General features: G+C 53.0%; 1 protein-coding gene and 1 long non-coding RNA gene across 4 annotated transcripts in view; both read right to left on the reverse strand.

Annotated features, from left to right (window-relative positions):
• Positions 1-1557: 1557 nt before the first annotated feature.
• Ppp1r14a (protein phosphatase 1 regulatory inhibitor subunit 14A) lies at positions 1558-8479 on the reverse strand. Of its 3 annotated transcripts, XR_012911859.1 has the most exons (5): positions 8110-8449; positions 6202-6282; positions 5698-5730; positions 3004-4652; positions 1558-2410 (listed from the first exon to the last, which is right to left on the reverse strand). XR_012911859.1 is itself a non-coding variant. In XM_075986520.1 (4 exons), the coding sequence occupies exons 1-4, from the start codon at positions 8308-8310 to the stop codon at positions 4524-4526; spliced, it is 444 nt and encodes a 147-aa protein (XP_075842635.1). In that variant the 5' UTR covers positions 8311-8449; the 3' UTR covers positions 1558-4523. The 3 variants fall into 3 exon arrangements, 2 of the variants coding, with proteins under 2 accessions (XP_075842635.1, XP_075842648.1); XM_075986520.1 differs by having other exon boundaries at positions 1558-4652; XM_075986533.1 differs by lacking the exon at positions 5698-5730 and having other exon boundaries at positions 1558-4671; positions 6198-6282; positions 8110-8479.
• LOC142857753 (uncharacterized) overlaps positions 1558-13714 on the reverse strand; it is an 88851-nt gene continuing 76694 nt past the window's right edge. Inside the window, exon 2 of the long non-coding RNA XR_012911860.1 lies at positions 1558-2308. This is a non-coding gene — a long non-coding RNA (uncharacterized LOC142857753). The remainder of the gene's footprint in view (positions 2309-13714) is intronic.

The following is a 13714-nucleotide window of genomic DNA, read 5'->3' on the forward strand; positions in this document are numbered from 1 at the left end:
ACAGCCAGGGATACACAGAGAAATCCTGTCTTGAAAAATAAAAACAAACAACAAACAAAAAGGCAGGAGGGGTCACTTCAAATTCAAGAAGGTCCAGCCTGGGCTACTCAGTGTGTTCCAGAACAGCCTAGACTACAGAGAGAGAGTTCTAGCCCAGCCTGGTGTTACAGCATAGACACTAATATCAATGGATTAATCCACTGAGAGCTTTAGGAGGCCTGGTTGGATGGAGTAGGCCACTGGGGACAAGCCCTCATAGAGTGTCTTATTCCCTGTCCTTTCCCGTCTCGCACTGCTTCAGGGAAAGGACCTGCACCCCCTGCCAAGATGCCCTGTCTCACCTCAGGTCCAAAGCAATAGGAAGCAGAACCAGATGGACTTGAAGCAAAACTTTGGAAACTAAGTTAAAAATAAATCTGATTTTCTTTCTTTTTTTCAGTGACAAAGGTCAGACCCGGGACATGGAACATGCTAGGCTAAGCACATCTTCAGCACTAGGATTTCAGACTCAGGTTATACCTCAGGCTGGCCTTGAACTTGAGATCTTGTCCCAGCCTCCAGAGTTCTGGGATTGACCCACACCTGGCTTTGGAATATTATATATAGTGAAAAGCTAATTCCCAAAGCCAGGCAAGATGCATCATGCCAGATGCAGGAGAATCGGGGGTTCAGAGTCATCCTCTGCTAACTAGGAAGTTTGAGGCTAGCCTGGGCAACATGAGACCCAGACAAAGGATGGATAGGAGGGAAGGGAGGGAGGAAAAGGAGGGAAGGGAGGCTAGGAAAGGCTCAAATAGCCGGGAGGAGACTTCATGTCAGCACAGGCTGCCTGCCGTTAGGTAAATGTGGCCACTAGGGGGCACTGAGAGCAAGCATCTTCTAACGGGTGCTGCGGGAGATGGGACTGCAATGAATCTCAAGGCAATTAAACCCATGGGTGGTTTGGCGGCACACTAAATTTGATGGAAGAAATTAATCAGGTTAATTCTAACAACATGTGTTCCATGGCAGTGATGCCAGGAGGATTTGGGACTCAGGAAAGCACGGTGGCGGGTCCTATGGGAAAGAAGCCAGGGTGTGGACGACGCCAGTAAAAGGACAGGTACCCAGAGCAGAGAGAGGGGACATTTTTTTTTCAGCTGGGTTTCTCTGTGCAGTCCTAGCTGTCCTGGAACTCACTCTGTAGACCAGATTGGCCTCGAACTCACAGAGATCCGCCTGCCTCTGTCTCCTGAGTGCTGGGATTAAAGGTGTTCACATAAATTACTTTTAAAATATTTATTTGTGGGCTGGAAAGATGGTGCAGACATTAAGAGCACTGGATGCTCTTCCAGAGGACCCAGGTTCCACTCCCAGCACCCATGTGCCCATGTGGAGGTCACATCATCTGCAATACCAGTGCCAGGGGCTTTGACACCTTCTCCTGAGGTCCTTGGGCACCAGGCACACACGTGGTACAGACATACACGCAGGCAAAACATTCATGCATCTAAATAAACATTTAAAAAGCCAGATCCTCAGATCAAGGACAAAACAAAGAAAGAATGGAACACTAACTACTGGGGAAACTGCCAAAAATTGGTTTTTGAAAAATATTTATTTGGGAGAGGGTGATGTGGAGGTCAGAGGACAATCCACAGCCATGCACGCTCCTCCCACCATGGGGGTCCTGAGAAGGCACTCGGGTTGTCGAACTTGTTGACAGGTGTCATTGAGCCAACTCTCCAGCGGCCGAAATGGGTTTTTAACAAAGTTGGGGAAAGATGATTTTGGAGGAAAGGGGAAGAGGGAACAGGGTGGGTGGGGACTGGACACTGAATGTAAGAAAAGGGTGTTGTTCTACCCTGAGAAGCAGACAGGCTGTGGGGGGTGGGTCCACAGGAAGGCTAGTGCCCCAGTGAGAGAGCATGGTGAACCCGGGGGACATCACACCACAGGGCACGTGATGTAGGGCTCCCAGGGAGTTCCTTCCTGGTAGGGCAACTGTCCCCTTTCCACCATGACAGGGTTTATGTTCACACACCTTATTTCTTCGGGAAACCTCACAGCCCTCGGGAGTGGGTACCATTTTAATTGTCTTTATTCACAGATGCAGGTGTGGAGATTCTGCGCTCTCACAGAACTTCTCAAGACCACACAGCCAAGACGTAGTGTGGGCGGCATCTGAACTCAAGCAGAATTTTTCGTTTTGTTACAGTGCCAGGGTTTGAATCCAAGACCAGACGTGTGTCCGGTGAGCGGCCACCTCCCAGAGCATCCTCAAACTATACCTCCTTTTAAAAACTCACAGGCGGGCAGTGGCACATGCCTTTAATCCCAGCGCTCGGGAGGCAGGAGGATCTCTGTGCATTAGAGGCCAACCTGGTCTACAGAGCGAGTTCCAGAAAAGTCAGGGCTACACAGAGAAACCCTGTCTCTAAAAACAAAACAAAAACAACAACAAAACCCCTTACTAGTGTGCATGTGTTTTGCCTGTATGTGTGGCACTTGGTGCTCAGGGAAGGCAGAAAATGGCATCAGATTCCCATGTGGGTGCTTGGAACTGAACCTGAGTCCCCTGGAAGGACAGCAGAGCATTAAGTCTGAACCATCTCCTCAGTGCCCCCCCCTTTTCTGAGACAAGGTCTCACTGTGTAAGCATAGTTAGCCTGGAACTCCCTATGTAGACCAGGAGGATCTCAAATTCCTGCACACCAAGCACAGAGGGACAGTGCGCGGGAGTTGGTTCTTTTCTTCCATCATGTGGGTCCCAGGGATTGAATTCAAGTCCTCAGGCTGAGCAGCAAGTGCCTTTACCAACTGAGCCATCTTGGCGGTTCCTTTTCATTTTTATTTTACTACAGAACCCAGCCCATAGCCCCATCCTTCTGCCCCTGCCCCAAGTGCTAGGACCGCAGAACACTACCCTCCACCTTAGCTTTTCTTTTCGAGACAGGGTTTCTCTGTGTAGCCCAGGCTGTCCTTGCTCTGTAGACCAGGCTAGCCTTGAACTCAGAGATCCACCTGTCTCTGCCTCCTGAGTGCTGGGATTGAAGCCCAGTGTGCCACCATGCCCCTGCCATGTGACTTTTAGCAACTGGTACTGGTGACCTGGGCCACATCGGTGAGGTTGTTTTCTATAGGAAGCTAAGAACACCCAGGGTTTGAACCTGGGGTTTGTCACCTCCATGACCAGGAGGAACCAAAACCAGGTTCTGTGAAAGGGAAGTAGAGGGGGCCCCAGCTCACACAGTGTCCTGGGACAGCAGCCTAGGTGATGAGAGCCACTGGAGATCCCCCACCCCCACCCAACCCTTTGCACTGAGGATGAAGGCTAAGAGTCTGTGTGGAGACAGCGAGGCCAGCAGCAGGGCTGAATCAGGGTGTCCCAGATGTTGCTGGTCTGAGGTTCAGATCCCCGGACGGAGCCTTGCTCCTGGAGAGCAGCTGGGTGGGCAATCACACTAGAGAAATGGGTGAGATGTTTTCCTAAACGTCCCGTCCTTGGGACCAGGGCCTCAGCGGTGGCAGTGGCTCCATCTCATCGCACACAGGAGGGGGTTAAATAGCCACTATCTGCTTCTGAGACCCTTCCAGGACACCCTCTAGTCCGTATGGAAGGCATCCATAATTCTTGAGCAGTAGGCTTCCCTCCCTAACTTAGGGACACTGTCCCATCCTGATCAATAGTTGATATTACCCCAACAGCAGCCACTCTGCTTCCCAGTTCAGTGTGCAGGTGTGGTTGAAATAGCCTGTGTAAGCTCTGCTTTAATGCTGCTTCTTCCAGAAAGCCCTTCCAGACTTCCTTCCTTCCTTCCTTCCTTCCTTCCTTCCTTCCTTCCTTCCTTCCTTCCTTCCTTCCTTCCTTCCTTTATTATTTTGGCATTGCTGGGAATGGAGCTAGAATCTCGTTTATGCTAAGTAGGTGCTCTACTGCTGAGCCATGCCCCAGCCCCTCACTGGCGGTTCCTAGACCAGCCCTCTATTGGCCCTATGGTTCTGCTTCCCCACCAATAGTTAATGGCCCTTCCCACCTCTGGTACCCAAGCATCTTGTGCACGTCTCTCTCTCACCCTCCCTCACCATTTTAATGTCATTTACTGCCGGTCGGTGGCTTCAACGCCAACAGCCACACCAAGCACATTCTCCATGATGGCCTCATAGCCGTGTGACGCCCTATGGGGAGATGATAGGGGTCACAGTGGGTTATGAGCATCTCCACATCTCCCGTGGCCCAGGGATCTGGCCTGGCCTTCCCCATAGGAGCTGGGACTGAGTCCCTTTGCGGGGAGATGGGGACAGGATGTGAGTGTCCGGGACACCTCGGGGTCAGCAGGGTATGTTCTCAGGCTTTGTGGCTGGGAGGAACGTTTCTCCATCTGTCAAGGCCAGCTGTGGCTTGGGGACCAAGGGCTGGGGCTGCCGAGGTCTAGCAGCAGCGGGAGAGGAAAAGCCAAACACAGGAGGCAGTTACAGGGCCATTAAATACAACTTAGAAACAATCTGGGCGTTTGGGGGTGGAATACAGAGGCAGGCGGCAGTCAGGGTGGGGCGGTGTGGGCCCGGTCCTGGCGGGGGCTCAGGCTGGGGTCATCTGAGCGGCTGGACTGTGGGAAGCCTGGCTGCTTGTGCAGGCCCCGCAGCTTGGCCAGCAGCTCCTGGACGAAGTCCTGAGGACAGAACAGGGTTCTGAGAAGAGAGCAGGAGACAGGCCTCCCGCCCCATGCCAGCGCCTCATCAGGCATCAGTTTACTCAAGCAGGAGCTGGAGCCAAGCAGGGAGAGGGAGACTAAGACACACAGGAGAAGGGTGGGAGGGGTGAATAGAAAGATGGGGAGAAGCTGCAATTGCTGCCTGAGTCAGTGATCGTATGTATCTGAGGCAGGAGAATTGCTGTGAATTTACATGCTGAGACCCAATCTCAAAAAGGGGGGGGCAGGGTGTGTGGAAGAGGGCTTAGGGGTTAAAAGTACTTGTTGCTCTTCCAGAGGACTCTGGTTCAGCTCCCAGCACCCACACAACAGCTCACAATCGTCTGTAATTCCAGTTCCCATGGACACCAGGTATGTGTGTGGTGGTACACGGACATACATGAAAGCAAAACACATGTACACATGAAATGCAATAAAGAGAGATGGAGAGACAGTCTAAGACCCAGACCTGGGAGAATTCTACACAGACACAGCCTCAGAGAGAAGTTTCTCATGCCAAGAACCAGTCCCCAGAGACCAGGTCTGAGCCAGCCCAGGCAGACTGACAGGCACTGACGCTTGTCCCTCAGGCAGCTAGGAGCAGAGGGGAGAACCATGAATATTTTCCCTTTTAAAGCAGAGGAGGAAGTGGGAGTGGTTACAGCGGCCAGTTCCAGGACCTGCAGGATGGGAGGCCCCCAAGAGGTAGACAGGGAACCCCAGGATAGTAGAGGCAGTCACAGGGGGTCAGAGATGGAGAGAGTGAGATCCCCCACCCCAGACAACCAGGACAACTAGTAAGGGCAGGCACCATATGGGCCCGAAACCGGAGCCACTCGCCTGGGGGAGGGGCTCTGAGGCAGCTGCCTGCGGAGCTGGTGGCAGATGGGAGGTGGGAGGAGGAGGCAAGGATGACAAAGAACAGGACAAGAGATGGGGGCTCCCCCTGGAGTTCCCTAGGCCTGTCTCTGCCTCCCCCATAAAGGTGAGGGGACCAATCCAATCCGTAAGGACAGAAACTCACCTCCGTGGGGTTCCTGCAGGACTTCAAGAGTCCCTTTGGGTGGGTGGGCGGACGACAGAAAAAAAAAAAAACAACAAAAACCAGTAAATGACTGACACCTATTCCATAAGAGGCCCTCCCCTTCCTGCAAGGGAGCAAGACAAAAGACTGCCAAAACTACCCGCGTGGCTTCAAGTTGGACAGGGGCAGGGCTAAACCACCAGCAGCTCAGAAGGCTAGAAGGCCAAGCCTCTGCAGCAGGGACCGAGGGGAAGGACCTGGCGGCCAGGCCTGGCTCCTAGCTCTATCTAGTCAAGAAGAGCTGTGTGACCCTGAGCAAATAGTTCAACCTCTCTTGCCTTCACTTTCCTTATGGTGGTAAACGTGTCTACTTTACAGTGTTTTGCAGAGGATTTAGTGTCTGGCAGAGATGTGTTTAATAAACATGCCAACTTGGGCTATTCCGTTTAGGGCCCTGCAAAATGTTGGACTGGGGAGGGAAGGGGCGGCTTTCTCCCCACCTACCTGGATTTTGCGGCTTCTCTCGTCTTCACTGTCCAATTGCAACAGCTCATCAATGTTGACCTCATCGGGCATATCTGCTTCCTAAGGCCAGGGAGAGCAGGCTGCTCAGGGCCCATGTCTCCCTGGCCCTCCTCCACAGCCTTTGTCCAGGGTCTGGAGGTACTCCATCAACCCCAGGCCCAGCTGGGCCTGCTGCAATAATGTGGTAGGCAGGGACAGCACCACTGGGGGTTGGGGGTGGGGTGGGGTGGGGTGACAGATGGGTGGACGGAGGCCCAGGCCCTGGTACCAGCCCCATGCCTGCACCCTTGGCTCAGCCCTGGGGGCCTTGGGACTGGCACAGGGCTCTGTCCTTGGCTGCGGTTCCTACTCGGCAAAGCAGGCCCGGTCAAGTCTCGGAATGTCAGATTCTGGGATTCAGGTTGGCTTCTGCCCTTTCAAGGGCAAGTCTCACTTAGCCGCAGTGGGTGTGGGGGAGGGGAGCCTGCTGGGGCGGGCCCCTTCCCCTGGGGACCAGAAGGGCTTCTGGGCTTAGGTCCAGCCAGGCCTCCCTGGGATACACTGCAGGCTACTGGAACAGCGAAGTGACCACCAAGGCAGGGCTGGAGCTCGTGGAACAGTGGTACAAAAGCTATCTGGTCATGATGGGGACAAGATCCAGCTGTCCTGGGCCTCAGCCTCGTCCTGCTGCCCAGCTGGGGAGTGAGGGTGAGGGTGCCGGGCCATGGACAGAGGGGTCTCATGGAGGTTGCTCTGTTCAGAGGCCTGCGTGATCTGAGGCCTATGTGATCTGAGTGAATGTGGCTGCTGCTTAGGTTTGACTATCTCAGTTTGGACGTGGTCAGCTGTGGGGACCATCTTTATCTATGTATTTATTGTATTTTTTTTTGTTTGTTTGTTTTAAGATAGGGCCTAGATATCCTAGGCTGGTCTGGAACACACTCCGCAGCCCACGGCTGGCCTTGAATTCACAAATACCCACCTGCCTTTGCCACCCGAGTGCCGAATCTAGAAGGTGTGTGCCACCACTGCCAGGCTTGTTTTGGATTCTTTGGACAGGGTCTCTCCTTATCCAAGGTTGCCTTCACCTCCCAAGGGCTGAGGTCACAGGCATTAGCTGCCATGACCAGCATGGTTTCTAAGGGTCTTAATTCCTGAAGCACCTCTGGCAGGTCCAGTCGTGACTACAGTTTCCACAGATGTGTGTGTCTACCGGGCATCTGTCCTTGGGTTTGTTGTCAGCAGATAATGGACGGCCCCCTTGTAACCTGATTCACTTTGTGTCCCAGGAGAGCTATGGGAGCTTGGAACGCTGCAGCTTAAACTGATACACATCTCTGTACAGCTGTAACTCTTCCCTTGGCGCTGAGGGCGATTGTGTTGTGTGTGGATGTTATTGTGTCCACGCCAGGGCATGCTGTCCCTTAAGCTGAGCCATTTGCGTTCCTGTAAGTTTGTGTGCTCGCTCCTGGTGCTGTGCCTATGAGTGGCTGTGACTTCCGTCATCTGTGTATACTGGTGCTTCCTCTGCTGAGAGTCTCTGCTGTCCTATCTGCCTTGTCACCCATGTCTATGTTTGGCTTAAGGCCATCCCCTCTCCCTATCCGCTCTCTCAATATGTTGACTCTGGCCCCCCAATTCTTTCTCATCCCCTGTATAAGATCCCACCCCGGGTTTTCCCAGGTGTTTGTACACACAAGTCTGGAGAACCTTAAGTGCATGTCTCTCTGTGTATCTACAAGCTGGATGCCCCTGAGCACAGAGACCAGGGCCTCAAGGCATGTGTCCTCCGAGCAAAGATCGCTGCCGGTGCAGCAGCTGGTCCACCAGTGAGCATATATCAGGGTCATCGAGGGCCGATGTCTCAGGCCATCTCCTTTCCCCAGCCCCGTTCCCTCTGGGTCTCACCCTGCCGCGGTATAACTCCTCCAAGCGTCCGTCGATCCACTTCTCCACGTCCAGCCGTCGCTGCAGCTCCCGCCGGTCGTACTTGACGGTGACTCGCGCGTGCCGCTTCTGCAGCCCACTGGGGCTACCCCCCGGGCCGCGGTTCCGCGACGGGGACTGAAGCTTGCTCAGCACGCGCTTGCCCAGCCGCTGCGCTGCCATCGCGCCGCCGCCCGCCGTCCCCACTTAGCGGTCTGCCTCGAGCTCGGGGCTCTTTCGGGCCGGGGCGGGGCCGCCGGGGGCGGGGGCTCGCGCTCGGGGACCCGCCCCGCTCCAGCCGCGGGGCCTCAGTTTCCCTGCCTGCAGAGGCGAGCAGGCTAGTGTGCCGGCTTCCAGACAGGGTCCTGCGGGATGCAGATGGGGGGCGGGGGGGCGGGACACTCAGCTCAGAGCACTCTGGGGTACGCATCCCGGGGCGGGGTCCCGGGACACGCTTGGGGGGTCGGCCCTCTGCGACCTCTAGCGGCAGCGAGGGGTACTGCAGGAGCGCCAGGGCTTCGCTGTTTAGGGGCCGCCCAGAAACTTCTCTTTGTAAAAGCTCAAGGTTTTAAGACAGGGTCTCAATTAGCCATGTCTAGTCTTGAACTCCTAAGCCTCTTGCCTCCACTTCCTAAGTGCTTCGATTCCGGACTTGAGCCGCGACACACCCAACTCTTTTGAGCCGCGACACACCCAACTCTTTTTCTTTTCTTTCTTTCTTTCTTTTTTTTTTTTTTTAGCATTCTCAGGAATGCTAATCAAGCGTTCTAAGCCTTCTGGGCCTAACTCTTGAACTATCATTTAGTTTACCTCCCTCAGTCATTCATAAATTCACTTCCTCCAGCACACAGTATTCTTTGAGTGGTGTCAACCGCCTGTAACCCTGACGCTTAGGCCGTGGAGGCAAGAGGTTCAGGAATTCAAGGTGAGCATGGGCTACGAAGTGAGTTTCTGAGTTCCAGGACAAGCTGAGCTGCAGACCCTGCTTTAAAACAAACAAACAAATAAAGCCTGGAAGGGTGAGATGGCTCCCTTGGTTAAAAGGGCTTGCTGCTATGCCTAGGGACCTGATTCTGTCTCAGCTCCTGCAAGTGTCCCTCAGACCTCTCCATGTGCCACAGCACCAGTACACACACACACACACTAATTATTTTTTTAAAGCAGGCATGAGGGCTGGAGAGATGGCTCAGAGGTTAAGAGCACTGACTGCTCTTCCAGAGGTCCTGAGTTCAATTCCCAGCAACCACATGGTGGCTCACAGCCATCTAATGAGATCTGGTGCCCTCTTCTGGCATGCAAGCATACATGGTAGGGATGTTGTATACATAACAAATAAATAACATTTTTTTAAAAAGCAGGCATGATGCATCTCAGTGCCCAAAGTGGCTGGCAAAGACAATACTTGAGGCTGAGACAGGAGGACAGGTGAAAGTTCAAGGTAAGCCTGAGCTACATAATAAGAACTACCTAAAAAAAAGAAAAAAAAGGCAGGGGAGACCTGGAGAGGAGATGGTCCATCAGTTAAGACCTGGAGAGGAGATGGTCCATCAGTTAAGACCTGGAGAGGAGATGGTTCATCACTGGCTGCTCTTAACTGGGTTCAGTTTCCAACACCTCATGGTGGCTCACAACCATCTGTAACTCCAGTTCCAGGGGATTTGATGCCCTCTTCTGGCCTCCAAGGGCTCCTGCAAAATAGATACCCAGGAACACACTCACACACAGAATAAATACTTTAAAAAATAAATATTATCAAGAGCCAGCGACATCAGACACTGTACCAGAAACAAGTGGTAAAGAACCCAGCAGGCAGTCTACCCGGAGCTCACACCTTGGGGAGACAGCAAACACATTAAGTACAGTATGCCCCCGACTTCCAACGTGACAAGGAGAAATGGGATGGGTAGGAATGTTACCAAGGGTGACAAGGGGTGACCCTGGCCTCGCAGGTCTTCTCACCTGGGTCAGAAGCAGCAAGAACTTTGCTTCCTTTATTGTTGTTGAGATAGTGGACGAGCTCAAGGCCTCATCCATGCTGAGCCCAACTCCACACAACAGCACTTTCTCAAGTTTTTTATGATTTACGTGATTTGCGCCATTGTCTTTCTCAACCAGGACTGTTGCGAAGGTAGGGAGTTCGATTCTGCATGTTGGGTACAGGCAAAAAGCGACACGCAGGGCTGAGGAGCTGTTGCAGTCAGTGATTAGTCAGGATTAGAGCCTGAGTGTGGATCCCTAAGACCCATAAACAGCTTGGCAAGAGGACTCGAAGGATGGGTTAGTGGTTAAAAGCGCTGGCTGCTCTTGCAGAGGACCCAGGTCCTATTTCCAACACCCACATGGTGTCACAGCCAACTGTAATGCCAGTTCCAGGGGATCTGACATCTTCTCACCTATGAAGGCACCAGGCAGGCACACACATGGTACACATACATACATACATAAACTCTCAAACACCTAAAAACAAAGTAAATCTCTTTTTTTTCCTTTTCTCAAGACAGGGTGTCTCCTTATAGTCCTGGCTGTTCTGGGGCTTGATTTGTAGACCAGGCTGGACTTGAACTCATAGCCTCTGCCTCCCGAGTGCTGGAATTAAAGGGGTTTGTCACCACCATCCAACTCAGCTTAATAAATCTTGGCTTAGGGGGCTGGAGAGATGGCTCAGAGGTTAAGAGCATTGCGTGCTCTTCTAAAGGACCCAAGTTCAATTCCCAGCAACCACACGGTGGCTCACAACCATCTGTAATGGGGTCTGGTGCCCTCTTCTGGCCAGCAGGCATACACACAGACAGAATATTGTATACATAATAAATAAATATTAAAAAAGAAACAAATCTTGGCTTAATAATTATTTATTAATAATCTTAATAAATCTAATAAATAAAGCTGCATGTAATAATAGTTCTGGAGAGTTAGAGACAGGTAGACCCTGGGGTTTTCTAGCCTGACTGAATCAACAAACCATAGGTTCAGTAAGAGACACTGTCTCAAAATATAACGTGGAAGCAGACGGAAGAACATCAGATACTATGCGCTCGTGCACACAAATACATAAACACACACACAATAGCCATTTTCAGCTACATAGAAAGACCCTGTCTCAACCTGCCCCCTCTCCAAAAAGTCATTTTCCAGACATTTGCACAGTTCCAAACAAATCGGTACTGAAAGTACCCTCCTATCCCAAGGGGATGATAAGCTTTATTCAGGATTCAGTGCTTCACCTCTGAGCCACATCACCACCCTCCTCCCTGCCGCCCCCGCTCCTCCTCCACCTCTGAGCCACATCCCCACTCTCCTCCCTGCCGCCCCCGCTCCTCCTCCACCTCTGAGCCACATCCCCACTCTCCTCCCTGCCGCCCCCGCTCCTCCTCCACCTCTGAGCCACATCCCCACCCTCCTCCCTGCCGCCCCCGCTCCTCCTCCACCTCTGAGCCACATCACCACCCTCCTCCCTGCCGCCCCCCGCTCCTCCTCCACCTCTGAGCCACATCCCCACCCTCCTCCCTGCCGCCCCCCGCTCCTCCTCCACCTCTGAGCCACATCACCACCCTCCTCCCTGCCGCCCCCCGCTCCTCCTCCACCTCTGAGCCACATCACCACCCTCCTCCCTGCCGCTCCCCGCTCCTCCTCCACCTCTGAGCCACATCACCACCCTCCTCCCTGCCGCCCCCCGTTCCTCCTCCACCTCTGAGCCACATCCCCACTCTCCTGCCTGCCGCCCCCCGCTCCTCCTCCACCTCTGAGCCACATCACCACCCTCCTCCCTGCCGCCCCCCGTTCCTCCTCCACCTCTGAGCCACATCCCCACTCTCCTGCCTGCCGCCCCCCGCTCCTCCTCCACCTCTGAGCCACATCACCACCCTCCTCCCTGCCGCCCCCCCTGCTCCTCCACTTCTGAGCCACATTCCCACCCTCCTCCCTGATGCCCCCTTTCCTCCTCCCATTTATGATTATATTATTATTATTATTTTAAGACAGGGTCTGGAAATGTAGCCTTGTTGACCTGAGACTCGATGCCACCACGACCTGGCTTCCCCTGTCCCTCTTGAGAAAGGGTCTCCTGCATAAGCCCTAGCTGATCTGGAACTTGCTATGTACACCAGGCGGTCTCAAGCTCACAGAGATCCTCCTGTCTCTGCCTCCCAAGTGCTGGGGTTGAAAGAGGACACTGCTGTACCCAGCTTTCTCTTTTTCTGAGGCTTCACTGTGTAAGCCAGGCTGTCCAGGCACTCATCATGATATTCCTGCCTCAGCCTTTCTGTTAGCAGAGATCAGAGGCTAGAGCCCCTGAGCCCACCTGAAGAGTATTCCAAAACAGAGACCTCCAAGCATCAAACGTCTACGGACCACTGCTTTACGTAACTTCTGACACAGCCAGGATCTGTTCGCTCTTGTACCTTCCCTGCATCTACAGCAGGACCTTACTCGCTGACGTGTGCTGAGCTGGCGCATGCTTCAGTGATGGAGCAAATGAATGACTCTGTTTTCTCCCCAGCCATGGTCCAGCCACTTAAGGCTGTTTACAGGCACAATAACCCCTGGTGGAAAGCCAGAGGGTTGAAGTTCTGAGAACTTCAAGGCAAGACAAAGAAGACGGCAGGCATAAAACTATGTTTGGTGGCTCATGTCGCTAATCCCAGCACTCGGGAGACAGAGACAGGTAGATCTTTGGGAGTTCAAGGCCAGCCTGGTCTACCTAGTGAGTTTCAGGACAGCCAGGGCCACACAGAAACCCTGTCTCCAAACAAGGAGCAAAGGACTGGGGTTTGATTCCCAGCATCCACATGGTGGCTTGCAACCACCTGGTCTCTGTGGGCACCAGCCACGCATGTGTGGTGTTCACACATATATGCAGGCAAAACACTCACCCAAGGCTCTCTCAATTTATCCCAGCCCAGTCAGAACACACTGTCCAGTTTTTGGGTTTTTTTTTTCTTCGTCTCTTGCTCGGCAGGGTTTCATGAAGCACAAGCTGGTCTGTGTTCTCTGAGAATGAACTTAAACTTGTCCTGGTCCTCCAGTTCCTACCCCCTGAGTGCTGTGATGTCAAGTATGTGGCACTTGGCGCTGGGGATCAAACTCAGGACTTCCTGCATGCGTGGTGAGCACTCTACCAACTGAGCTACACCCCACACCAGGTAAAGGTTTGTTTGCTTTTTGCTTTTTTAGGGACACGGGTTGTTGCTTGTTGCTGGAGTGGGCTTTGAACTATCCCAGTCCTGTTCTGACTGCTGGGAATACAGGCTTGTGCAACCAAGCCTACCTTGTTTACAATAACAAGAACACTATTTTATTTTTCTTAAATCATTTTTTTGAGACAGGATTTTCCCTGTAGCTTTGAAGCCTGTCCTGGAACTTGCTCTGTAGACCAGGCTGGCCTGGAATTTACAGAGATCTACCTGTCTCTGCCTTCTGAGTGCTGAGGTTAAAGGCGTGCACCACTTTTATTTGCGTGAATGTCTCTGTGCATGCGGGATAAGTACCTGGCTGGAGTGTGGAGGTCCGTCAACTTCAGGAAGTCAGTTCTCTCTTTCCACCAAGTGTGCACAAGGATTAGAACTCAGGAGATCAGGTTTGGTGGCAG

Source organism: Microtus pennsylvanicus, chromosome 1 (genome assembly GCF_037038515.1).
Source record: "Microtus pennsylvanicus isolate mMicPen1 chromosome 1, mMicPen1.hap1, whole genome shotgun sequence".
Taxonomy (NCBI): domain Eukaryota; kingdom Metazoa; phylum Chordata; class Mammalia; order Rodentia; family Cricetidae; genus Microtus; species Microtus pennsylvanicus.

Coding starts and splice junctions, on each gene's coding strand:
- Ppp1r14a (XM_075986520.1), bottom strand. CDS start 8,310: ATGGCAGCGCAGCGGCTGGGCAAGCGCGTGCTGAGCAAGCTTCAGTCC. Junction 6,283..8,109: donor AGGAGTTATACCGCGGCAGG/GTGAGACCCAGA, acceptor CCCTGGCCTTAG/GAAGCAGATATGCCCGATGA. Junction 4,653..5,697: donor CCTGCAGGAACCCCACGGAG/GTGAGTTTCTGT, acceptor TTCTGTCCTCAG/GACTTCGTCCAGGAGCTGCT.